Source organism: Lissotriton vulgaris, chromosome 2_1, assembly GCF_964263255.1.
Source record: "Lissotriton vulgaris chromosome 2_1, aLisVul1.2, whole genome shotgun sequence".
In the NCBI taxonomy this organism is placed as follows: Eukaryota; Metazoa; Chordata; class Amphibia; order Caudata; family Salamandridae; genus Lissotriton; species Lissotriton vulgaris.
The window spans coordinates 723,483,096-723,510,995 of NC_141687.1; the positions used below are offsets into that span (position 1 = coordinate 723,483,096).

At 45.9% G+C, this 27,900-nt stretch overlaps 1 protein-coding gene across 4 annotated transcripts in view; it reads left to right on the plus strand.

Annotated features, from left to right (window-relative positions):
• Positions 1-27,900, plus strand: part of STK33 (serine/threonine kinase 33) — a 1,296,925-nt gene that overhangs the window by 799,887 nt on the left and 469,138 nt on the right. For all 4 annotated transcript variants that reach the window (XM_086956010.1, XM_086956012.1, XM_086956013.1 and 1 more), the window contains one exon: positions 3,757-3,832. In XM_086956010.1, coding sequence (XP_086812136.1) covers positions 3,757-3,832 — 76 coding nt within the window. The remainder of the gene's footprint in view (positions 1-3,756; positions 3,833-27,900) is intronic.

The following is a 27,900-nucleotide window of genomic DNA, read 5'->3' on the forward strand; positions in this document are numbered from 1 at the left end:
GTTCAGAATTGACTTTTGGACTCTTTTACAAAACAATGTAGATAAGTTACAAAACAGAAATGGGCCTGGGCCTGCTTTCTACTTTATACTAGCTTTACATTGCTATTTTGATGTACCGGGGACTCCCATCTCGACGACATGGAATGATTCAACCATATAAATCTATGAAAGATTCCAATACCGGACAACTACAGATACAGGTAAGTAAATTATTTTCTTTGGGTTTGCTTGTGCCTTTCCCTGACTAGGATTGTGGATGCTGCTTGACCAAGGCTCACACCCCAGTGAACCATTAATCCAATATATAACATGATGTAAGATGTCTATTTCATTTGTGGCTAGACTGTGTAAAGTCTACCCAATCTAGATTATCTGCAAGTGGAAGTGAACCTACATATTTATTGCTGATTTTTGGGAAAAAATTATTTGATTTGGCAATTGCTATTGGAAGCTCTGCAGTAAAAAGTCAAAACAATGTGTGAGCTAGAAGGCACTACTGCTTAAACTCGTTATTTTTAGTTTCCCCCTTAAGGATCATTCAGTTTGAGGCCAAGTTTTGGCATTCAGACATTTGATAATGGAAGGTAATCCTGAAGGAATCTAGCAAGCCCTCAATTTAGACAAGGTCTTAACTATTCTAATGAACTGAAGGCCACTCAAAATGGACAAAGCCACATGGTCCCTGTATTGCATATGGGTCTTGGTGTGTTCTGTAATTGTACCAAAATATGGTTGACTGTAGAGTGACCCTTCTGAAAGCCAGCTTGCTCAGCAGGTGTAAGATAATTGTCCACAGACCAAATATTCTGTTATTTTAGAACTAATCTTTTGAATATCTTGGTAATCATATTTGTCAGTGATATCAATCTTTCACTTGCTAGATCTCTTTTGTTCCCCTTTTTAAGAAAACATTTATCTATCTCAATAATTGGCCTAGTTATACTGTCCAATGGAAATAATTATTTCCAAAAATGCACCTTGTATTCCGGGTTAAATTCATTGATTACCTTCAAACTTAGCTTCTAAAATGGAAGTCCAAAATCTTCAGTGGGAGAAGAGGGCAAGCTGTAGCTGGGATGGGCTCCCGAGGCCTGGTAGTCGCCGGACAAGGTGCTGGTGAAGGTGTTGACTTAAGGCAGGAAAGCTCAGAGTTAAAGAAATTTTAATTTTGGGTCCAAGGAAAGTCCCTCCCCAGCTGGATACTTTTGGCTTCTTCGCCACTTGAAGATTTCTTCGTTCGGATTTAGTCACTTTTTTGGAGCTCAGATTCCTCCAGCAGGGCAAGGTTACCGGCTATAGCCAAAGAAGGCTCCATGAGGCAGGATAGCTTCTCCAGGTTCTCCCTCCTGAATTGGAGTTGCTCCTGCAAAAAAGCTCCAAGTCGGGGAAACCTGAATCTTCAGCCGAGTGGGCTACACACACACCTTCATCTGTTCGGCTTGGCAGGTTTGCTCCAGTCCTCTTGTAGCCTTTGGAACCAAAAAGATTCTAAGTACCGGGTTTCTCAGGATGGTAGGAGGAGTGACCTTGACACAACTGAGGAGTCCTGTACCTCAGAAACAGCACTGGGGGGGGGCAAGATTCACTGCAGCAGAAGCCACCAGCAGGGTTCAGAGGAGGTCCGGTTAGAATTGGTCAGTTGGGCAGTTGCAGCAAATGCCTTTTATAGCTTGTTATTTGCCTGTAGTATGAACAGGAGGTTAGCCTTAGGACCCTTATGATCCTTGGAGTTCACTTCTTTGTCCTGGGTACAAGAGAGAGAGCAATCCAAGTCTTCGAGGCTCTTCTCAGATCTCAGAGAGCAGGTTTAATCCTCTTCTGATCTTTCACAGGTCCAATATTGCACTGAGGAGGTAACTTACAGTGCCATATTTATGCCTGGTAACAGCCTGGGGGTGACTCATGGCCTCTCTCTAATCAATACAATAAATGTTGCGAAGTGGAATCCTACCCACATTTACAGCACTTCTGTGTGCCCTATAGCAAAAAATCCCACAGTGTCCCCTCTAAATCCAAGATGGTAAAACCTTTCTACCCTTGACCAGAGCTTATATCCCCTCCCCAGAGATGTGCCAAGGAATTGAGCAACCCCTCCTCTGTGGTCACTTCAAACCAGCGCTGGGGGAAGCTCCTCTCTCGCTGTGATTGGAGCCTGTCTGGCTGGGGGAAATACATACAGGCCCTGTCTAGGTGTCAGATAACACTTGCCTCTGACAGGGTAGGCCGTCTTTGAAGTTAATCAAGTTCCTGGGCACAGCCCAAATGTTTTTCCTGACGGAGATACAAACACTTCCCTATTCCCAAGCCTTTGTCTCCACTCTGAGAGAAGTTTTGACACCTCCTCTAGAGGGCTATTCAGCTTCTGGCTGACAGTTGTAGTTCATGCAAATGGCTTCCAGAAGCGTTAAACAGAGAAAAGGTAACTTTCCAAAAGTATTTTTTTCCTTAATAATTATTACAAATTCGATCTTACCATTAATTCGGATTTTGATAACTTTTAAAAAGAGTCCTCAAGTTATATTTTTAGCTGTTTCCTAACTGAAATTACCATTATTACGTGTAATAATGCAAGCAAGTGTTTTCCTATTGTCAGTCTTACTATAGTGAACATAGGTTTGGAGGCTTTTCTCTGTAAAGACATATTTAACATTAAATTTCCACATGTGCGACTTTCAAACACTATGCACCCTGTAAGGTCTACTTAGGAGCGACATATTCATATTTAAACCATTTTGATCTGTTAAAGGGGGACATTTTGACTGGTCAAATTGAAATTGCAGATTAAAAGCTGCTTCGGTCAGGCTATAGTGGTAGATGTGAAGCCATGTTTTATAATGTCACTGGATAGCAGAGGTAACGTGCACAGTTCTATAGCCCACAAACACAGTTAAGGAAAACATCTGGGGGTACACCATGCAAATTATGGTAATTTCTTACAGATATGAAAAGTCCTGTCGTTTGGGATAGGTTGAATAGATTACTGCACAGGTGGTTGCATATAGGTGTGTAGCTCAGATGTGAGAAGTATGAAGTATTAGAGCAAATGAGACTTTTACTATACTCTGCAGAAATTACCATATTTTATCTAGATTTCTCAGATGAGTGCCATGGTTGCAATAATGATAAGGGTGCTTAGGTATTGTATTTTTGTTAACTTGTCCCCATGTAACATATAGTGGTGATTGTTCACCTATTTGGCAATATGTGGTGAATTGTGGTAAATCTTTCATCACCCGTAGCGGGCTCTACCGGCCATTAAAGGCCCACTCCAGCATCAAATGCCCAGGCTGAAGGCGGGGTCCCTTAACAGGGGAGCGGGCCTTTAATGGCCGGTGGAGCCCCGCAACAGATGGCTCTAAGGCTTTTAGAACATTCCGCTCCTAGGGGTCAGAATGTTCTAATTTGTAAAACAGAGGCCTCATGGAGCCCGAGGGGTTTGAAATTCCCTCGGGCTCTGTGAGGCCCTTTGTTCACAGCAATAGCTGTGAACAAACATTGGAATGTTGGAGCTCCGGGCTTCTAAAGGCCAGTAGGAACCTGGAGCACACCATTGTTTTCAATGGACCGCCTAACGTTCCAATTTTCTAATAATTTTTAAAGTACCATTTAATAGCACTTCTGCTTCTGTTTTTTTTTTTTGCACAAGTGAATATGTTATGCCACATCTTTAATCAGTATATTCTTCATGTTTGTTGTTTAAGCGTTTAATAGTGTCTTTTTGGATATAAAATATTGTTGTTTCTGCTTTTTTGGCAGCCCCCGAAGTTATAAATGCCCACGATTATAGCCAACAGTGTGACATTTGGAGCATAGGTGTCATCATGTACATATTGTAAGTAGTCTACTTGGTTTTCGTTTAAATTATATGTATATATGTTTGCTGAGGAAAAAGTAAAGAATTGGCGCACCAAGCATTTGGACTGTTGTTGATGTACGTTTTAGGGTTCAGGAGTTTACAATGTCTTCTGTCACACTTTGTTTTGTGCGCAATCATATTTGAGCCTGTAGTGATATTTCTTTGCACTCAGACTTCTCTATCATATTTATTTTTTCTATAATTTATGAAGTAATCATCAACATAAACACTCCATAAATCGTTTTAAAATGTAATTTTGTTTTCTGTATACATTTTGTAAACAATTTAGTGGAGTATTGTTGCATTTATACATCAGTAGTTTAAAAGTTGTTTATGCGAGTTTGGTTCAGTTTTATAATCCCAGGATAAATTATTAGTTTTGTTGTGAACAGTCCCTCTATGATTGATTCCACATTAATGGCATAACCTTCCTCTTTTTTAGCATTGCATTACTTTGACTTTATTAGTGATCTGTAGGAGGCTGGCTTAGTATATGGTGCTCACTTATGTAAGTGCAGTACCCTGCACTAGTCCAGACAACCCTTATGGTGATTTTGGTGGTCTTCAATCACCTTAGAAAGCTCTCTAAGTGGTAACTGTGAAGAGCAGCCTTCAGGCTTAGTCCAGAAGGAGTGTATAGCAGCTTGTTTTACCAGATATTAATCTTATTTATAAAAATAGGTATTTATTATAAGACGCTCACTAACACACAATGATATCTCCTACCCGGAGAAAAAACACAGTGAACGTAATACTTTGCAATAAAGATAGGTAAGTAGCACGAATACACAGTGGTCGCCCGAGGGCAGACCAAACCATATACTAAAATAAAGGGATGTGAAATGCGACAAGTCAAAATTGTACCCAGGAGATGTAGAAGTGTTGGGGACCCAAGTTAACCACCTGAGGTAAGTACCCAGGTACCCAATGGAGGCCATGTGCAGTGTGGGAACACGGCTACGTGCTCAATTCAAGTCAATGGGTAAGTTGCTGTTGCAATTTTAAAGAAGGATCTCCCCAGTGGATCCTGAAGAAACCCAGCAGAAGACAGAAGGGTGGAGAGCCACCCCACCCATGTATACCCTCAGATCAAGGATACCTACACTAGGGAAGCCAGGTGCATAGGTGTGAAGTGGCGTCTGAAACTGCTGTCTAGCTTAATGGAGGACTTCAGGAAGATGCCGCTGTTGAAGAAGGTGAAAGTGTCTGGTGGAACTCAAAGGTGGATTCAAGTTGAGAAGTACCTGCAAGCAGAGGGGACAGAGTCTATGCCACTCAGGAGTGACCATGGGAGACCAATGCCCGCCGATGTTGAGTGAATCAGGAGAGTTGTCAATGACCTTGGGGCTGCAGCTGTGTGGACCAGGCGATGATGTGGAAGACCAGGAGCCGTTCACAAGTTGTCCCACGTCGGATGACAGGAGCTGAAGGGGTGGTGTCTGTTGGGGGCACCAACAAGCCCTGGCAACTGCAAACAACGTGGCAAGCGAAAAAAGGTGCAGAGCTAGGACCAGCAAGGTCCAAGTGACTCACCACAAGCAGGGGAGTTGGAGTAGGCCCTCAAGCAATCATGGGCGCCCACTGGAGTCAAGGGAGGCCCTGGACAGGGCCCGAAGATCTCTGGAGATGAGAGTCGCCTGCCTTAGCAACAGCCAGCTGACGAGGTACACAGGGACTCTGTTCCGGAGATGTCAACGAGAGATCCTGGCCTCAGACTCGGTCTGACGACAGTGCAGGCCTTGAGGACGTTGCAGAACCGCCACCTGTGTTACTGAACCTGTTGGAGTCCGTAGGAGCCGGGAATCAGCAAATCAGTCATCTAGGTTGTGGCACCTGCGGCTGCAGTGGAGTGACTCCTTCACTTCGAGGGATATTCCTTCTGGTGTCTTTGAATGTCCAGAGGCCCTGGTTGGAACCTGTACAGAACATGAACACTGACGGTGCAGCGGGCTTGTAGAATAAAGAGATCTGAAGTAGACTGAGTCTTCCCGGTTACAGTCTTGGTTCCCAAAGCGAAGTCCAATACAGGCAGTCTGATGCGGTCTTTACGACTTGGTCAGAATGTCCAGACAGTTGAAGAGGACGCTGAGTTAGATCTGAATCGAATGCCACAACGAATCTAGGGACTCACCCTCCGGTAAGTTCTCAAGTACCCTAAGGAAAGGGTTGGTATGATTCAGGGGTCCCTCCCAGAGGAGTGGCTGGACAGTGGGGAGGATACTCCTTCGTACTTTGTCCAGTTTCAGGCCAGAGCGGGAGCCAATGGCTCCTTGAACTGGTTTGAGCTGGAATATTCAAGGAGGGCAGAATTGTGTCTAAGGTCGGCAGCAGCCCTAGCTTACTGTCCGATTCTAGAAGACTGATTACCTGGAGCACAGAGGGCCTCCGGAAGAGGCTTTATAGTGCATAGAATCATACCTCTCACACCGTTTACGGTGTGGGGGTGTGATTCCAACATGTTTGCAGCCAGTTTAGAGATGGTCATCACGTAAGGACGCAATGGCCACTCTATATGTCGTAATGGCTGATGCACTTACCACCCGAGAGAAGGGACTCTGAAGGTTGTAGGGGTGCCTTGCTCATACAGGGGCACCCTCACACTTAGAACCAAGCTGAGCACCCTGCCTTCGGGATTGAAAGTCCTACCTTACGGGTGACAGGTTTTAAGTGTAGTGACCTCAGATATAGGGAAACCTATATCTGTCGTAAGTGGTGCTAGCACAAGCTTACACAGGCTGCAATAGGAGGCCTGGAGTCACAATTTGAGTGGTCTCTCATTGGTGTCATAATACATGCTTCAGCCCATGGGAGACCTTTGATGTACCTAGGCCCGGGTACCTGGGTACCATATACTGGGGACTTATATGGGTACGCCAGTAGCCAATTTGTGGGGTACTTAAGTACTTAACATAAGAAGCCCTCGGGTCCGAGCAATGGACTACCGGTTGTCCCAATGAGAGAAAGAGGAGAAAACAGTGCTGTGGGAAAGAGTGGGGGGGTGGGTCACTTTTAAGGACGGTTTCCCTCACACACCAAAGGTGTCATGCTTCATCATGGGGATATCTCCTCGCGTCGGGAACCTAGTCGTTCGCAGGCTACAACTCCCTTGCTGCGAGGGAGGAACTCAGGGATGTTTAAGTGAGGAAAAGGGGTATTACTAAGTAAGATCCAATGTGAGCAAATGTATGAGTGAGATGGTGCAGTGCTAACAACTGTGAGAATAACTAACACTAGCTACAAGGTAAGCCTACCTTAGTTTATTGATGCTTCCTGCTGCCAGGATTAAAGTCGAGAAGCATGGCTGCCGTAATTAGAGACAGCTGCACTCAAACGTGATCAGCATGTGTGTGGCCTTCTTCAGGATATCTTTTATAAAAGATACTGCAAGTGTGTGCAAGAAAAATAAGGGTGCAATAAGTTTAGTCTATTGCTCGGACCCGAGGACTTCTTGTTTTATTTATTGTCTGTATTGGGGCGAGTGCCCTCGCTGGTCCATTAAATCTCCTCCAGCCTCCCATTGTGAATTATACTGTACCTAAGTACTTACCATAGCCAATTTAGGAGAAAAAGCACAGTGACAGGGGGGTCCTGATTAGCAGGATCCCAGTCAGACTAGTCAGAAACAGCATAACACTAGGCAAAAAGTGAGGGTAACCATTAAAGTAGATCCTACTTTCCTACATGAACTGTTTTGCTACATTCAATAAACTTTGACTTTAGGAGAACTCCCTTTGAAACAGAGGGAGCATGTACTTGAACACAAGTAGAACCATTCCACAAAATAAGAAAGTTATGCTATGTTATGTTATGTTACTGTCATTTATATAGCGCAACAGCTGCCCCAGCAAAGGGGCGTCCCGGCGAACTTTATTTAAAGCAGCATCCTTCCGATCTTTCCTTGCTTTGCACATGTGCCTACTATTAGCATCTCTCACCTGTACACACACTTGTTTTTCCCTTGATTTAAAGAATGCTGAATTGTATTAATTAAAAACAAAAGTACGAAACTGATTGTTAAACGATTGTGGGGAGATGCAATAAACTTCAAACGTCAAACTAATGCAGTTTCTATCTAAATAAGCATACCTGGCTGACATGAACAGGATGAAAATATCATTCAAATGTACTATACAAGAGTACAGTGTAATTATTAAATTGACACAGCAGTGAAAAATACTACTCTCTGTCCTTTGCTTCCCCCGCCTGCACCTCTGTGTTGCTTCTGCTCTCCACATGTTTCAATCCAGCTTGGCTTGGTAACTATAAGTTAAAAAAATCCGCCACATCAAAGGTTTTAAAAACAATTCTTTAGTCATGCTGCACCTCATCAAAGATGCAGTGCTGCTAAGAACCTTTGGCAACACAAATAATTTCCAAAGGTGAGACCTGTTGGCTTTGCCAATGCTTGTTAATATTTTCCAGTTCTCTGACGCAGCATCAGAAAAGTTGCCACATATCCCGCAGCACTTGTAACGCCTGATTCTGCAAATCGACCTATCCTCAGGTAGGGATGGAGGCTAGTTTCAGTCTTTTGGATCAAAGAAAAAAAATAGTAATTATTGATATAGGGCATACGATGGTTGCTTTGTTGTAAAGGTTTGCCTTTGCCTTCTTGTTTTCGCCACAGTTTCTTTTCAATCCTTCCACATACTTACATGTGTGCTGTAGAAGTGATTTCATGTTACTCTGCCGAGTGCAAGATGAAAGACACCAAACAGAGTAGTGTGAGGCATCTGCCCTTGTGTGTGCTGTGAGTTACTAGTGGACTTCACTCTGCTATTTTGCATGCCTAGAGGTGCTTGATTTTGCCAATAGTGGTTTTTAGAGTCGCTTGACTCTGTAGTGTTTCAGTGTCCATCCATTGTTGGACAGACACATGGCTCATCTCTTGGTGCTGCTACCATCACATTCCTGCCAGACATCGGACATGTGAGGTAAAGAGTTTCAGCCATAGGATAGTCTAGGGCGCCTGAGGTGTATGAATGTATGGGTGAAAACGGCTTGTTACCAATGGACAGTGCATGCAAGGTGAAGTATTCACAACAACTAATGAACAACACTCCGAGCCATTTATTGGTTTCAGAGATTCTGTACACTAATTCCATTGTGTCAGTGGGAGTGAGGTTCTCTTCTATATATAAACCTCCATCCCCCTACATATGCTACTCAAATATTAATAGTATTGACCTGTAAACTATCATTACATATTTTCTAGCAGTGATGCTGACTGTTACACCATCTGATCCTGGGCCGCCCCAGTCCCCAATTGGATGCAGGATTCCATTTTAGCTCAGAAAATGTCGGCATTTTTTGAAGTTCTTTTATTCTGGTTGTCACAGGTCCCATTAATTCTGAAAAACCTTTACTTCTGCAGCTGTGGATTGCACAGGTGTGCTGGGGTCTCTGGAAGAAGTATGTGGTCAGTGGCATAGCAAGGTTACCAGGGGCACTAATGCAAGCAATGAAAATGAGCAATACCAACCACTTGATCCCCCAGTCTTTCAGTTGTCCCTTCTAGTGTCACTGTTTGACCTGACTTTTACTTCAGCAGAAATTTCTAGGGTGTATAGTTTTGGGTAACTGATTATATCCAAATTATCTCATTATAGGAGTAGGACTCTCGAGGAAAGTAGGATCAGCTTTCATGGCCACCCCCACTTTTTGCTGGTGTCATTCTGTTTATCTTACTAGCCTAACTGGGATGCTGTTAATCAGGACCCCAGTATTTGTACTCTCTCCCTAATTTAGACTATGGTAAGTACTTTGGTACCTCCATAATTGGCTACTGGTGTACTATTCTAAGTCTCTGGTATATGATACCAAGGTACCCAGGGCATAGGTACACCAGGGGTCTCCCATGGACTGCAGCATGTATTATGTCATCCATGAGAGACCACTCAAACTGTGAATACAGGCCTGCCATTAAAGCCTGTGTGAGCTGGTGTTTGCACCCCTCATGACAGATATGTTTCCTTATATCTGAGGGCACTGCACTTAAAACCTATAAGTCACTCCTAAGGTACGCCTTTCAATCCTGTAGGCAGGGTGCTTGGTTCTAAGTGTGAGGGTGTCCTGCATGAGCAGGACACCCCCTACAAACCCAGAGTCGATTCTCCCGGCTTTGTAAGTGCAGTCAGCCATTTTATACACAAATAGGGGCATCAACTCAAATACAAGATATCTAACTATATATTGGATGCACCGAAACAGGTCATGTTTGGTATCAAACATGTTGGAATCCTACCCCAAGAATGATTAAAGTGTTGGATATAGGATCTTATGTACTGGGTGGCTCCCTCAGGCAGCCCCCCTGTAGTCCCGGACCAGCCTTTCTGATGAATACATCTGCTTGTAGATTCGTCGCCTCTTGAATACCCCCTGCACCAGCATTCCGTGGAAATTCATTTCCAGCTCTCCCACGTCTATGAGGACGTCCTAATAGCACGGCTCTGCTCGCAACTCTGTATGACGTCATCGGAGCCATAAGAAGACCTCGTCGGTGTGCTGACATCAGTTCCCTTTTTTCCGCGCCGTAGACGCCTTACGTTTTTTTCTGGGACTCTCCAATTTCTTAGTGATTACTTTGTTTCTTCGAGTATTTAGAGAAATGGCTGCTTCCAAAAAGTCTGGATTCAAGCCCTGCAGGGAGTCTGGCAGTCATATCTCAATGACTCGTCCCCATGATGATTGCCTTTGGTGTTTGTCTTCCGACCATGACGTCGAAGGGTGTTTGTGCTGCAGGAAAATGAACCCAAGGGCTCTAAAAGACCGAGAGGCAAAGCTCTTCATGGCAAAAGCTAAAAAGGAGAAGAGGGGTCGAAAACGTTCGGAGTCGTCGACTTTGTACACTTCAAAATAAAGAAGCACAAAAAGTCGAAGAGGATGCATGGCTGTCGACGTTGCTCTTCAAAGGGTAAGGATTCGAGATCGCCTTCACCACCTCAGCAGTGTTGGAGAAAATTATTTGTGTCTCCATCCCCTTCTCCTTCTCCTCAAGCGACTCTGGTTAACTCACCGGCTCCGAGGTTGCCGGCTTGGGGAGACTCTTCCATGCCTAAAGAAACTGCGACACGCAGAAGGTCTTCGACACCCAGGGAGTCCTGTCCTGTTCCTGTGGCTTCGCCTGTGTGGGCGCCGGCTCCGCTGTCTCAAGTTCGGCCTCAGGTGGATCCTGTTCAGGAAGGTACGGATTCTTATCCTCCTTGTCTGGGCCCAGGAACGGATCCAATGCATTTTTTATATGCAATGTTTGGCAGCTTTGCCTGGGCCTCACATCCTACTGGTGCGCCTTTGGGCCCGATGGGCCCATTGGCCTTTAATTTGGGTGTTCCACAGCAATACGCCCAGGCGCCTTTCGTGCCTTTTATGCCTGCAGTTCCGGCTTGGCATTTTCCGGCGCCTAGGTCTTCCTCTCCAAATCCTCGGATTTGATTGGTGCTGATGCATGATCCTGAAGGTCCTCCTTCAACGCCAGTTCCTTAGTCACCAGCGCCGCCGATGCCGATCCTAAAGCAGCGCTCTAGGAGGGATGCGCAGAGACTGCTTGAAGAGAATGAATATAGACAAGAACAGGAGGAGGGAGAGATTGTTGACTGTGTTGATGAATTTGAAGGCATACAAGAGGCCAGTGGGTTCGACACTTCCCCAGAATGGGAACTCTCTTCACCAAAGGCTGGGATTTCACAGGATTTGGCTCCTTATCATGTGGTTGTAAGAAAAGCCGCTGAGTTACTGGACTTGCAATTGCCTTCAGCTGAAATTAAATCTAATATTTTGACTGAGGTTCTCAATACATCATCTTCAGAAAGTTGCCTCTTCTACCCTTCAAAGAGGCTTTGACAGAACCTATTTTTGAAGTTTGGCAAAGGTCCTTGACTGCTCCAGCTGTTTCCAGGGCTATTGCAAGGAGGTACAAGCCAGCTCCTGGGGATCCAGCTTTTTTATCTACTTACCCATCACCTGAAAGCTTGGTGGTCCAAGCTACTTGCTCTAAACAGTCATCTGGTTCCTTCCCTACCATCCCGGGGGATAGGGATTCTAAAAAGATGGAGCAGGCAGCTAAAAAAGTATTTTCCTCTGCAAGTATGGCATTGAAACCTACTAATGTTACCTGCTTACTTGGAAGATATATCTATGCTCTTATGGACTCTGTCAAAAAGCTAGCCCCTAAGCTAGCTGAAGACGATCAGGTTAATTCCCTTTAAGCACTTTCAGACACTCAAGCTGCTGCCTGTCAAGTAATATAGCCAGGTTTGGATACAGCTGGCTCGGTGGCCCGAGTAATGGGATCTTCTGTGGCTACAAGGAGACAAGCTTGGCTGAGATCATCTGCATTTTCTCCTGATGTTCAAGCAACTCTGTTGGGTTTGCCCTTTGACAGTACGAGGCTGTATGGCACTAAGGCTGACTCTGCTTTACAACTTTTTAAAGATAGCAGAGCGACTTCAAGATCTCTGGGCCTTCAAACGCAGTCTAGAGGATACAGCTACAAGTGGTATTGAGGATGTGGAAGTGCAGCATCCTTTCGTGGCTGCCAGCAACCTCAGCAGAGTCAGCAGCAGAAACCTTTGTACAAAACGTACAGGGGTAAAATTAGGGGCCGTCTTCGAGGAGCCACTCGGCAGCAGTCCTCCTCCTCTTCTCCTCCCCCCACCGTTGTTGCCTCAGGAAAACAGCTTTAAATTCCCCATCTTAGAGCATGTTGGTCCTGTAGGGGGTCGGGTGACCCACTTTCTACAATTTTGGAAATCGATTACTTCAGACCGTTGGGCTTTGAATCTTTTAGAGAATGGGTACACCCTCCCTTTTTTAGAGTTTCCTCCTCCTTACCCTCCTCGCCAGGGTTGGTGTTCAGAGGACCACTCGCTGCTTTTGCAGCAGGAGGTTCTTGCCGTGCTACAGAAAGATGCGATAGAGATGGTTACAGAGCAGGAAAGGGGTCAGGGTTGCTACTCCCGGTATTTCCTGATACCCAAAAAGGACAGTCGGTTGAGACCGATTCTGGACCTCAGGATTTTAAATCTTTTCATCAGACAGGAAAAGTTCAAAATGTTGGCCTTGGCTCAGTTTCTTCTCTCGCTGCAACAGGAAGACTGGATAGTGTACATCGAATTGCAGGGGCAATACTGGACACTACTGTATGTTGGGCATTCTTGCCTCCGCAGAGAATTCTCGACATTCAGGAGATGATTCCTTTGTTTCACAATGTAGCGGTTGTTGCAGTCCTAAAGGTCCTATGCCTGCTCGGTCTGTTCGCTTCCTGCATACTGTTGGTCAGTCATGCATGCTGGCACGTGAGGGCACTCCAGTGGTGCCTCCGCAGGCAGTGGTATCAACACAACGGAGATCTTGGGGAGAAGGTCAGAGTCTCCAGCAACACTGCAGCGGAGCTGACTTGGTGGAGTATGCAGGGCAACCTGTCTCAAGTAAGGTCCTTTTAGCCTCCTCCACCGGTGGCCACAGTGATCACAGATGCCTCCACTCTAGGGTGGATTGCTCATCTGGGGGATCTGGAGGTCAAAGGTCTTTGGTCTCCAGAGAAAAGGTTGCTTTACATCAACCTTCTGTAATTGTGGATTATACTTTTGGGACTAAAGGCTTTCCTTCCTTCCCTTCGTGGTCAGTCGGTTCAGGTCCTGACGAACAACACTACTGCGATGTGGTACATCAACAAACAAGGAGGGGTAGGGTTGTATCTTCTCTGCCGAGAGGCTCCACATCTCTGGTCTAAGTGTGGGCGCAAAATCCGTTCCGCTCGCAATCGCGAAATTGCCGAAAAATCCGCAAATCCGCTCGCGGACGGATTTACATTATGGCAGGATGCTCCTGTCACCAAAATTAAACCTCCACAGGAAGCCCTTACAGAGTTAAGGCAGGTAATGGCGCCGGCAAGCTGCCAGAGTTGAAGTTGCTTACTTGTTGCAACTATTCTTTGATCCTGTCCTGACCATAAAAAGCCGGGTGCCCGAGGCAGGGTCAGAGAATAGTTACAAATGGCACCGGCAAGCTGCCAGAGTTGAAGTTGCTTACTTGCAACTATTCTCTGACCCTGTCCTGACCCTAAACAGCCGGGGGCCCGAGGCAGGGTCAGAGAATAGTTACAACTGAGTCATGCCCGAGTTGAAGCTCAAATTCAGTAACGCATTTATCAGCCCAAAAGCAATCGTGAGCTTTGTCGAGGCAGGGCAGGTGTGCTTTCTCCCCATATCTACCGTTGAAAATTAGCTGTGATGCTGGATAGAGGCCTTTGAATCCTTCACTTTCATGAGCGCAATCCCCGTGCAGTTACTGTGACCAGGAGTTTCTTTCTCCTCATCTGCTGCTCTAATCGGTTTCTGACCTTTTATACATACAAGAGGCATGTGAACTATCATAGAAGGCCCACCCGTTTGGCCCTGCCCACACTCTCGCGGTGTGCACCGTCTTCCCGCCATTTACCCACTATTATGGACAGCTCACTCAAGGGACCCCTGCGCCCTTTGGCGCGATGGCATAGTAACACACACATGGTCACTGGAGACAACTCTTCTGGCACTTTACGCAGCTGTAGTGTAGGAAAAGCACTATACATTTACCCAACAAGGTAGCACCTACTGATTAACCAGTAGAAAGTACTCCAGTAATATATTTCAAAAAATCCGCGAGTTCGTGGATTTTTCCGCGAACTCGTGGATTTTTTTGCGATTTCACGCAAATTCGGGGACCGCAGATCCGCAAAATTCGCCCATACTTACTCTGGTCTTTGGCTCAGGACCATCAGATCTATGTGTTTGCAAATAATCTAGCCGTTGTGCTGAATATTCGTGCAGCAGTCTCAATCGGCATTACTCAGCCGATCACGAGTGGCGGCTTTATCCGGAGGTGGTTCATCACATCTTCGAGATGCGGGGGTCTCCTCAGTTGGACCTGTTTGCCACTCACGAGAACGGCACTGTCCGTTGTTCTGCAGTCTCCGGTATCCGATACCGGGAGCGCTGGGGGGACTCGTTTCAATTGGATTGGAGCTCGCAACTCCCTTTACGCATTTTCTCCCATACCCTTGATCCCTTGGGTTCAGAGGAAGATTTGCCAAGACTGGGCCCAAGTGATATTGATCACTCCGGATTGGCCAAGAAGGGTGTGGGACACAGATCTACTTCACCTCTCATCGCACCCTCCACTCCGTCTCCATTTCAGGGCAGACCTCCTCTCACAATTGCAGGGGCAGGGTCCACACCCCCACCTCCAGATCCTGCACCTTCATGCCTGGAGATTGAACGACTGAAGAAGGGTGACATACCCTGGGTCTCAGGATGCTTGTTTCTGGACCAGGGAGGACCTAACCTGGCAGTTCGGTCTGGACTGTTCCCATGAGGCACAGGGTCAAGATTGATTTGCATATGGCTGGGTCCAAACTGGGGTGGCCTAGTGGACAAAAGAACGATGGATTTAACCCAGATCTTTTGACTGGGGAGAATTTTTGCATTGTCAGCTTTCCGTCCATCATTGTTTGCTGTAACACTGAAGATTGAACGGGACAACCTGAGTTCTTTCTCTCTCCCACCTGATGTGTTGGATGTTATTTTATCATCCAGGAGACACTCTACCAAATCTGTGTATTCTTCCAGGTGGTCCAAATTTGTGAAATGGTGTGCAGAGAGGTCCATTGATCCTTTGAAGGCCCGTTTGTCTGATGTGCTAAGTTTTTCTCTTTCTTCGGCCCAGCAGGGTTGTGCTGTGGCTACAGTTAAAGGTTATTTTTCGGTTATTATTTGTTTTCCGGATCAGCCGTCTTTATTCAAATCTCCTGTAGTTATGAGGTTCATTAAGTACCTTACAAATAGGTTTCCTCCTACTCCTTTCATTATGCCTCAGTGGGATTTAAATCCCTTTCTTACTTTTCTAATAGGTTCTCCTTGAGCTTCTTCATAGTTGTTCTTTGAGGCTTCTCTCTTTTAAAACGGTTTTCTTGATTGCCATTACCTCTGCCAGGAGGGTAAATGAGCTTCAGGCTCTTAGTTCTAAACCTCCATTCTTGACCATTCATACAGATAAGTTGGTTCTTAGGACCAGGCTGCTTTCCTTCCTAAGGTAGTTACTCCTTTCCATTTGGGACAGTCCATTACCTTACCTACCTTCTATCCTCCCCCTCACCCTTCCAAAAAGGAAGAGAGACTTCATCGTTTGGATCAAATGGGTGGAACTGATGTCAGCACGCCAACAAAGTCTTCTTATGGCTCCGATGATGTCATACGGAGTCACAAGTGGAACAGTGCTATAATGACGTCCTCGTCGACGTGGGAAAGCTAGGAAAAGAATTTCCACGGAATGCTGGTGCAGGGGGTATTCAAAAGGTGAGGAATCCACAGGCAGATACTGTATCCACCAGAAAAAGCGTTACCGAAGGTCAGTAACTTGTTCTTCAGAGTCTAACAGCAAGCTGGTGCTGCTACCAACCACAGGCACGATTATGCACTCCTGCCCCTGAGCCAGAATCAAGCAGGGGAAGGTTGGACAATAGGTGTTCTGTCGCAGGGAAGTGTGACCACCTCCCAGACAGGACTTAGTGTATTGGGTAGGGGTGGGGGTGCTTGCCAGCGCCACCAGACCTCTTTGAAGGGCACATTTGGTGACCTCCTTGCATTCTCCCGCTCTGGTGTGAAACTGGACAAAGGACATAGGAGTATGGACAAGATTCAGATCCGAAAACACTTCATCTTCAACCATCTGGGCACTTTGCACTTCGTTGGACTTCCCTCTGGGAACAGAGACTGCATCTGGAAGACTCCTGCTGTTCCTGGTCTCATCACAAGTCTTTTGCGTCGTCTCTGCATATGCTCCTTCCATGTTCTTTTCCAGGTCTTTGGGCATCAAAGACCCCTGAAGGAATCTCCCTTGGAGTAAAGGAGTCACTCCCCTGCCTCTGCAGACACTGATGTCCCATGACTCAGAAAGGCTCAGCAACACAGGTGGTGATTCTGCAACTCCATCAAGGCCTGCCCTGTCTGCACAGCAAGTTTGAAGTCAGTATCCCTCGTCGGAACTGCTGGAGCAGTACCCCTGTGCACTGCGTTGACTTGCCGTTGCCAAGGTTTGTTGAGTCTCTTCTGCAGAAGTCTTCGCGTTCCAAGAAACTCCACCTTCCAGCATCTCCTACTACCAAGATCTCCGTCCTCACCATATCCTCTGCACCCTGCCTTCACAGCAAGTTTGTGTTGTATCTTGACATGGTGCATCTTGTTATGTCGTCTTAGCAACATGCTCTGCATTCTTTCAATGGTATCTAGGTTGATAGAATTCTGAGCATGTCAGGAGAAGAGAGCTGGCAGTTGCTGAGAGAGGATGTGTCTGGGGGTTGTTCCAGCGAACTTATTAATAAAGTTCCTTCTTAAAGGTGGCGACAGGGGGAATGTTTTTCCTATTGAAAGCAGACTGAGTAAAACTGAGAACCGTCAACCCCTAGATGAGCACCAGCTGACAGAATTGTTAAGCATCGATAGATAGATAATTCTTTATTGTTTGATTATTTAAAATCTTAAAATATTTCCAATACAAAAACATAGTTTTTAAAATACAGTAAAAAAAAACAATTATATCCTAAAAAGATTTCTATAAAAAGTTATTTTAAAAACAATTTTTCTAAATCATTCTTCCAGTTTTGTAGATGCTATCTTTAGGAACTTTACAAAGGGAGCGTGCATGACTATATCATTTGAATGAAGACAGATTTTTAAAGCCTGCCTACATGTCCTTGTTCCACGCATATTAAAGTGAGGTTTCTTTTGTGCACATCTTTTATTTCGGAGTCCAGGGCAGATACATAGAAGGTGGACAATATTCTCTTCTCCACCGTTACATAGTCTACACCATGTGTTGCTGTTGGTCTTTTTCCACGGCGGGGCATGACTGAGGCCTGGTAGTATTCCAAATCTTGCTCTTAAGAGACATTGTTTGCTTTTTTCAGACCAGGGTGTCTCCAGATATTCTTGAACTTTCTTTTTTTCGTATCCATTTATTACTGACCACGAATGCTTTCTTTTTGCCAACGTATCTTTGTCCTTTACTAATGATAGGTGGTTTGTTCGATTTACTATTTTTTTTAAATGATCCATTGCTTATCATATTTATCCAGATTGGCATTAGTGCAAACTCTTCTATTGCCTCATTGAGGTATTTCCATGCAACGATTTCGTGTTCTTATTTATTTCTTGCCAAAGTTATTGGGATAAATGATTATCATGGTCATTTTTAATCCTATACCAAGTTTTAATAAATTGGCCTTTTCTTGCAAATTCTTGAATGTTTAAACCGAACTCCAGTCTAATTTGTGCAGGGGAAGCATTATTTGGGAGATAGAAAAGCGTTTTATACGTTTTAGAAAGAACTTTGTTTATCGTTTCCGCATCCATCCCCATTAATGCTTTGCTACCATATTGTTAAGCATCGTGTTTCCCTGCTATGAAGTTTTGAAGACGTCTTAATGATGAGAACATCTTCAGATGAGACTGGAATGGCCATGCTATAACGGAGAAAACTGCTGAAGTCCTATTTGTTCCTGTCCATGTTGTGGATCTCGGGTAAGAGATAAGGATACACACTGATGCCATTGTTAATTGCGCTGTGAGATTATGAGCTGGACCGATGGAGTGGATTGTTGATCAGTACTGCTGTGAGGAAAAGAGGAAGGTGCCTAAGCCTCAGCGCTGTGAAGAACGACTGTGTATTATGTGCACCATTTAAAATATTACATGAAGGAGAGCAAGTAAATGGGCGGCGATACTGCACATTTTTATGAGTGAAATAGACGACGACATAGTCTGCACATTAAATGGGTAACCGGCGAAATCACAGAATAATGAGAAGGCGATGCACGTTAAGTGTGTAACCAGGAAAATTACAGAACAGTGAGAAGGCGAGAGTGCGAGAATACAGTAACTTTTAACTTTGAAAGAAACGTCTGGTTGTATAAATGCGGACTAACTCCCTTCGTGTTAGCCGTTGATACGGAGAAGTTTACTGCCAGCTATTCCGTCGAATTGTTATTGTTCAAGTCAACTTACCGGACGCCGCTCGTGCTTCTATCTGCCCAGCTTCCTGCTGCTTGTTGTGCGTCACAAGGGATCCCATAACGCCAAACCTTTCTCTTCCTTCGTCTTCACCACGTCAGATACGTGCAATACAGTCTGGGAACTGCAACGCGTTATGATGTGCAACGTCTGAAACACTTGCCAAATTACAGCGTGTGGTTATTATGTCAACCAATATGCTCGCTGCAACACGATCGCAAAAGTAGAAGGGATACACGAAAGGATTAAAAATAACGGTGACAGCTGGCATCTTTTTGAATAAATTCTAGTGTGTAAAATTCAGCAGGCTGTATCTGTCAAGTACAATTGAAGGGTTCCACAACTCACTACCATTCAACTATGAAGACTGAGACAGTTATCACTACGTAGACCACGGTGACTACTTCAATTTTGTTAGTTTATTTTTTTAGTGTTAATCTGATTATCCAGTATTAGGGGTGTCTTTCATAGATTCACATGCCTGAATCATTCCCCGTCGTCGAGACGGGAGCCTCCGGTACATAAAAAAGTAATGTCCTATAGACATACATAGAGAAAATAGGCCTAAGGGCCTCCCCTTAGTAGCCTATCCTTGTCCTTATGCAAAAAGGACCAAACTCTCACAGTCAGCCAATCAGCTCCGACCTCCCTCTAGAACCTTCCTGGGAGGAGCCTCAGTCCCTCAGATTTTCTACCGCACGTTGTGCTAAGGGAGTCTCCTCTGAGCTCTGCTCAGATTCTGTGTTTTTCACTTCATTAAATGACTTTGTTGTCAAGGATTCTTTTCCACTATGGATTATCTTCAAATACATTCTTTAAAGAAGGTCTGGTAAGGAAGAGGTTGCTCTGCTCTGATCCTCTCACCGACTGCAGTTCCTGTCTATACCGCAGGCCAAAGACTGAAAGTCTGTCGCACTTTCTCAAGTAAGTTTTTGAGACACTAAGACCAGAAAGGAGGTTTTTTATTTTTCTCCAGTGACCGAGATGAGGCGTTGTCCTCAACGTCTAGGAGACCTCAGAAGAGAATCTCCTCAGACTCATTCCTCAGGGGAACGTCCTGAGAAGGCCCTCAAAAAGACCACTCATGGGTCTTCTGGGCACAGTCCTTCAAAATCTCCTCACTCTGTGGAAAAGGAGAGTAAAGGCCTGGCTTTTGGAGAAAAATCATGTAAAAAAGACGACTTCTGAGCCGTCAAACTCACCTCCTCTGGTCATGGGACCCTTCAGAAGGGCGTCTTCTATACCGTCTGAGGTAAAGACTAAGTAGCCAACCTCGTCTACGATGGCCTCGTCTACGATGGTCTTGTCTACGATGGCTCATCTACAATGGCTCATCTACAATGGCTCGTCTACGATGGCTCGTCTACGATGGCTCGTCTACGACGGCTCGTCTACGACGGCTCGTCTACGACGGCTCGTCTACGATGGCTCGTCTACGATGGCTCGTCTACGATGGCTCGTCTACGACGGCTCGTCTACGACGGCTCGTCTACGATGGCTCGTCTACGACGGCTCGTCTACGACGGGCTCGTCTACGACGGCCTCGTCTACGACGGCCTCGTCTACGACGGCCTCGTCTATGATGGCCTCGTCTATGATGGCCTCATCTATGATGGCCTCATCTACGATGGCCTCATCTACGATGACCTCATCTACGATGGCCTCATCTACAATGGCTCGTCTACGACGGCTCGTCTACGACGGCTCGTCTACGACGGCCTCGTCTACGACGGCCTCGTCTATGACGGCCTCGTCTACGATGGCTCGTCTACGATGGCTCGTCTACGACGGCTCGTCTACGATGGCTCGTCTACGACTGCTCGTCTACGATGGCTCGTCTACGACGGCTCGTCTACGACGGCTCGTCTACGACGGCCTCATCTATGATGGCCTCATCTATGATGGCCTCATCTATGATGGCCTCATCTATGATGGCCTCATCCATGATGGCTTCATCTATGATGGCCTGTCTACTATAGCCTCATCTACGATGGCTTCGTCTATGATGGCTTCATCTATGATGGCTTCATCTACGAGGGCTCATCTTTGATGGCTCGTCTACGACGGCATCGCCATCGACGACCTCACCTATAACTGCTCAGCTACGACGGCCTGTCTACGGCGTCGACGAGGCCCTAGTCTAGAATGGCCTCGTCTATGATGGCCTCGTATATGATGGCCTCGTCTATGATGGCCTCGTCTATGATGGCCTCGTCTATGATGGCCTCGTCTATGATGGCCTCGTCTATGATGGCCTCGTCTATGCTATGATGGCCTCGTCTATGCTATGATGGCCTCGTCTATGCTATGATGGCCTCGTCTATGCTATGATGGCCTCGTCTATGATGGCCTCGTCTATGATGGCCTCGTCTATGATGGCCTCGTCTATGATGGCCTCGTCTATGGTAGCCTCGTCTATGGTGGCCTCTTCTATGGTGGCCTAGTCTATGGTGGCCTAGTCTATGGTGGCCTAGTCTATGGTGGCCTAGTCTATGGTGGCCTAGTCTAGGGGGGCCTCGTCTATGAGGGCCTCGTCTATGAGGGCCTCGTCTATGATGGCCTGGTCTATGATGGCCTGGTCTATGATGGCCTGGTCTATGATGGCCTGGTCTATGATGGCCTGGTCTATGATGGCCTGGTCTATGATGGCCTGGTCTATGACGGCCTGGTCTATGACGGCCTGGTCTATGACGGCCTGGTCTATGACGGCCTGGTCTATGATGGCCTGGTCTATGACGGCCTGGTCTATGACGGCCTGGTCTATGACGGCCTGGTCTATGACGGCCTGGTCTATGACGGCCTGGTCTATGACGGCCTGGTCTATGACGGCCTGGTCTATGACGGCCTGGTCTATGACGGCCTGGTCTATGACGGCCTGGTCTATGACTGGATCGTCTATGGCCTCGTCTGCGACAGCCTCGTCTATGACTGCTCGTCTACAACGGCATAGTCTATGACTGCGATCTCGTCGACTGGCGCGTCGACGAGGGAAATTCCGACAATTCTGGAATCTCTTATAAGGTGGTAGAGAGGGCTGCTCAACGTTTTAAGATCTCAATGGCCTCTCAAGAACAGGACTGATTCTTGTATGACTTCATAGAACCTCTCAAGAAAGCATTAAGGTCATTACCGATTATTGATTACCTATAGTCAGAAGGGGTATAGGGCGCCAGATACAGCACCGGCGTGTTTAACAGGATATCCTAAGTCGGACTCCGTACTGACATAGGCGACCCAGAAGAACTCCAGGAATCCTGCGGACCCTTTGTCGCTTCCTCCTGATAAGGGGGGAAAAAGAGTGGACAACATTGGGAACAGGTTTTCCTCAATGTCGGCAATGATGGTAAAGGCCACGAACGCCCTAGCGCTCTTGGGACGCCATCATAGACAATTGTGGGCACATATAGCCCCATACCTGTTGGAATTGCCAGATTCATCCAAAGAGGATTCTGCTAGATGGTACAGAATCGGCTTCAGAAACTATAGACTGCGTGATGGATATCGCGATGACGAGGTTCCGCCAGTTGGCTGGAGCACCCCCTCCCCGCAGGCTTCCGCACAAACATCTACGCCTGCTGCTCCAGGAAATATCTGCGATGTTGAAGAAAGGAGCGATCGAGCGAGTCCATTCGTCTCAAAGAGGGAAAGGATTCTATTCCCGCTTCTTTCTTATACGCAAGAAGGAGAAAAAGTGGAGGCCCATACTAGACCTCAGGGCACTAAACTCTTTCCTGAAGAGTCAGTCGTTCAGGATGGTGACGATCCAAGAAATACTAGGCATACTGGAAAAAGGAGATTTTATGACATCTTTGGATCTCCAGGATGCTTACTACCACATCCCGATACTCAAGGGGCAGAGAAAATTCCTGAGATTCGAGGTGGCAGGGCAGCACTACCAATTCAAAGTCCTACCGTTTGGCCTCAAATCCGCACCGCGGATTTTCACCAAGTGCCTTTCACCTGTGGCGGCTTTCCTGCATCAAAGGGGTCACCAAGTCTTCCCCTACCTCGACGACTGGCTGGTAAAGGCATCTTCAGCTGCAGGCGCGACCAAACACTCCACCGCCTGCACCAATCTCTTTCAGCAGCTAGGATTGACTCTCAATCACGAGAAATCCTGCATGACCCCAACAAGAAACATCACCTTCCTCGGGGCGACCTTGAACACGGAATGCGCAAGGGCAATTCCTTCAAAGGACAGGAAAAACAGGATAATATCTCTGGCCACGGCTGTGGCATCAAGGAAGTCCCTAAGAGTTCAATCCTACAAATCACTCCTAGGAATGATGTCTTCTTGTATACTCCTCATCCCTCTCTGCAGACTCAGGATGCGCCCATTGCAATAAGCCCTCACGAACCAATGGACACAGAATACAGGTTCTTTCGAGGACATTGTGAAAATAACACCGCAAATATCCAAGAGCCTGGAATGGTGGAGAAATCACAGGAATTTGTCTATAGGACTGCCATTCCTACTTCCAGCAGCACCTCTGGTGATCACCACGGATGCATCCCTGGAAGGCTGGGGAGCTGTCCTCCAGGATCTCCAAATAAGCGGCAAATGGACAATTCAGGAGAAGCAGCTCCATATCAATTTTCGGGAACTAAGGGCTGTGTATCTAGCACTACATGCCTTTTTACCACGCATCCAGAACTCCCAGGTGCTCGTCAGAACGGACAACACCACGACGATGCACTATCTCAACAAACAGGGAGGAACGCGTTCGCTCACTCTATCACGCGAGTCGCAAAAGATCTGGAACTGGCTGGTGCTACACGGAATCCCGCTCAAAGCGGACTATGTACCCGGAAAAGACAATACCATCGCGGACGCCCTGAGCAGACAAAGATCCCTCTCCCACGAGTGGGAACTGAGCGACAACGCTCTGGCTCACTTCTTCTCTCAATGGGGAGTCCCAAGAATCGACCTGTTTGCCACCAAGCAGAACGCCAAATGCCCAAACTACGCAAGCTGGCATCCCCAACAAGGGTCACTGGGAAATGCTTTTTCCATCGGTTGGTTCAGCGTGTTTGCGTACGCTTTTCCTCCGTTTCCGATGATCCTGAGGCTCCTCAGGAAGATGAAGGCGGAGCCCTGTACCCTGATCCTGATTGCCCCGTTCTGGCCGAGGCAACACTGGTTCTCGGATCTGCTTCGGCTCTCCATCAGGTCACCGATTCGTCTGAAGCAGCACCCGAACCTCATAACAATGTCCAACGGACAGGTACAGCACCCGAACCTCCAATCGCTCAAGTTATCGGCCTGGCTCCTGAGCACAGAAAGTTCTGTGACCTAAATATCCCACAGGACTGCAGGGAGGTCCGAGCAAAAGCGAGAGCGGACAGTACAAACAAAACCTACTCTCAAGTGGAAAAGGTTCTGCATTTGGTGTTCAGACCGGGGCCTGCGACCACTCGCTGTCACCCCTGAACAGATATTACCATACCTCCTACATTTGGCACAGTCAGGACTGGCACATGCATCCATTAAGGTTCACCTGGCAGCTATCTCTAGGTTCACCAGAACTTTCACAGGACCTTCTCTGTGGTCAAGTAGGCTGGTCAAGCAATTCCTGAAGGGGCTCTACAGATCCTTTCCGAGGCCTCGGAAAGTCCCTCCGACATGGCAACTGAATCTGGTACTCAACCAACTCATGAGACATCCGTTTGAACCCATTCATCGAGCATCTATCAAATACATCTCCTGGAAAACGGCGCTCTTGCTCGCTTTAACATCGGCCAGGAGAATTAGCGAGCTAAAAGCTTTGTCCATTCAGGAACCATATATGCAGTTCAGACAGGACAGGATGGTGCTGAGACCGAACCCTAAATTCATACCAAAGGTGCCTTTGGACTTTCATCTCAATGAACCAATTGTCCTTAGGTCCTTCTTTGCGAACGCTTCCACAGCAGCGGAAAGAGCACTGCATTCTTTGGATCTCAAGAGATGCTTAAAGTTCTACCTGGATAAAACTAAGGCTCTCAGGAAGTCTTCACAACTGTTCGCGGCATACAGCAGACCAAGATTGGGCCTGCCTCTTACAAAACAAGGCATCTCGAGATGGATCTCCTCGGCGATCGCATTCTGCCACGACAAGGCCCGACGGCCTTTGACTGATCATGTTACTGCTCATTCCACCAGGGCGATGTCCACGTCAGCAGCGCTGTTCGCTGGGGTGCCAATCTTGGATATATGCAGAGCGGCGACCTGGAAGTCACCGCACACTTTCTCCAGACACTACTGCCTGGATATCGAACTTCAGAAGGATGCGGCAGTGGGCCAGGCGGTGCTTCGCCATCTCTTTCAGTGAGGTGAGCCTTCCTACATCCCGCCATCCAGGTATGCACATTCTTTGCTCTTGTGATGTTCCAATTCTGCTGTCCCCATGTTATATGATAATATATGCATTGTCTAACATGACTGCAGAGCGACATTACATCACAAATGTGCATATCTGATTGCTAGCTATTCTGATTCAGGCATGTGAATCTATGAAAGACACCCCTAATACTGGATAAGAAATGCGTTACTTACCTGTAACAGCAGTTATCCAGTATTGGTGTCTTTCATAGATTCACATGCAACCCTCCCGCCTCCCCTGGAAGGACTCACATCCCTCTCTGACAATATTACGCCAACCTAGCTGGGTGCGTACGAAAATCTGAGGGACTGAGGCTCCTCCCAGGAAGGTTCTAGAGGGAGGTCGGAGCTGATTGGCTGACTGTGAGAGTTTGGTCCTTTTTGCATAAGGACAAGGATAGGCTACTAAGGGGAGGCCCTTAGGCCTATTTTCTCTATGTATGTCTATAGGACATTACTTTTTTATGTACCGGAGGCTCCCGTCTCGACGACGGGGAATGATTCAGGCATGTGAATCTATGAAAGACACCAATACTGGATAACTGCTGTTACAGGTAAGTAACGCATTTCTTTTTTTTCTTCAGATCATTGACTATCTTATACCATTATATATAATTTATTTCACAGTTTCACAGGACGCTTAAAGTGTGTATAGCATTGCCCTAAAATACAGTTTGTTCATATTAATTTTATAGAGAGAAACGCTACCAACATGAACATATCATCCATTGTTGCTCCGCCAAAATTTTGACAAAGCCCTGGGGAACCTGCTTTACCGTGGGAGTTTTGGATAGAATCCTTTGAAACTTACTTAGAGGCTATTGGTGGGGGGGATTTCGTAGCGTCCTGTAAAGCGGCAATACTCAAGCATAACTTAGGAATAGAAGATAGAAAGGTGTTAAAAACTTTACCTATTAGTGCAGTTCAGAAATAAGTTGTTATTGAAGAGAAAATTAGCAATGGTGAAAGTAAAGAGGGCAATGTGGTAGAGATACATTACAAGGAGACAATTTCCACTGATAAGTATATTGAAGTAAAAAGTGCATTAGAAGAAAACTTTGCCAAAAAGACCAGCATAGTTGTAGAAAGGCACAAATCTTTTTCTCATTCCCAACTACCAGGGGAGTCTGTAGAGCAACATATTTCAGTGTGAAGAACACTTGCGCCTACCTGTAAATTTAGAGATCTTCATGAAGAAATCATAAGAGATCAATTCATAAACAGAACAAGCAATACTAAAATTCAAGAGAGGCTACTGGACATGAAAGATCCATCTTTAAAAAAAACTATAGTAATAGCAAGGCGAGTTGAAAACACTTCAAAATATGTCAAAGAGTTAAGCTCAGACAAATCTGTTGCCCACCAAAGTGTGTGTCGTAGGAAAAAATTCCCTTAAAAAGAAGGAAAGTAGTAGTAATGGCAAGATCACCACTACTCCTAGAAATAATAAGGTATGCTACAGAAGTGGTAGCACGAGACACACTGCAGACAAATGCTTTGCAGTCAAAGAGAAATGTTACAAATGCAAAAGGATTGGTCATGTAGCACGCATGTGCAAGGCAGGGTCCTCATCCAACTCAAAATGAAAGCACCCTGAAAATACCATAGGAGAAACCTTTGAGAATAACAGTTCTGAAAATGAAGGGTAAGTAGAAGTAATGGTTATTTGTGACAATGTTATAAATGAGGTATCTGAAACTTACAATCCACCTAAATGTGATTTAGCTATTGATGGCACTAGAATAACTATGTGGGCTGATTCTTGTTCTCCACACACCATCATAGATAAGAATGCATGGGAGAGAGTAGGGAGCCATGAGTTAAAAATTCCTGATGTTGAACCAGTAGAGTACTGTGGGGTTGAACTTCTATTGTTGGGTTATTTCAAATGCACTTTGTCTCACAAAAGGAAAGGTAGCCACCGGCAAAGTATATTTTGTGGAAAAGGGAAGAGCATTGCTGGGGTGGTGTGAACAAAAAAAGTTGGACATCACTTTAGATCCCAACCACCGCAACAAGTATTGGCCACTGAAGATGCTGAAACCATTAAATAGAGTGCCAAGTTTCCAAAATTGTTTAGTGAGAAGTTGGGTTGTTTACAAAAATGTTAACATCGTATTGTGCTTAAGTTCAATAATATTCCGTCTGTTCACAAAGCAAGGAATGTACCTTTCACTTTGAGAGAAAAGTTGAAAATAGAGTTACAAAGATTATGTGAGGCACAAGTTAAGGAACCAATTGAGTCATCTGAATGGCTTAGTCCAATTGTTTTGGGGCAAAAACCAGATAGCAATCTACGCATGTATATTGATTTCAGAGACTTAAATCGCAATATCCTAGTTGATCGATACGCATTACCTCACATCAATGAAATGAGATCGGTAAATAATGCCTCATATTTTTCTCTGATCGACTTATCTAATGCATATCATCAGATCAAATTGAATCCATCTTCAAAACATCCCACATCTTTCATCACACTGGAAGGTGCTTGCCAGTTTATCAGAATGCCATTCGGTTTGGCATCCGCCTTGGCGGTTTTCCAGAGGGTAATGTCCAAAATATTGGTGGGATTACCAAAAGTGTTGGTGTTTCCAAGATGAAGTGTTGGTGTGGGGTACCAATCGTATTGAACATGA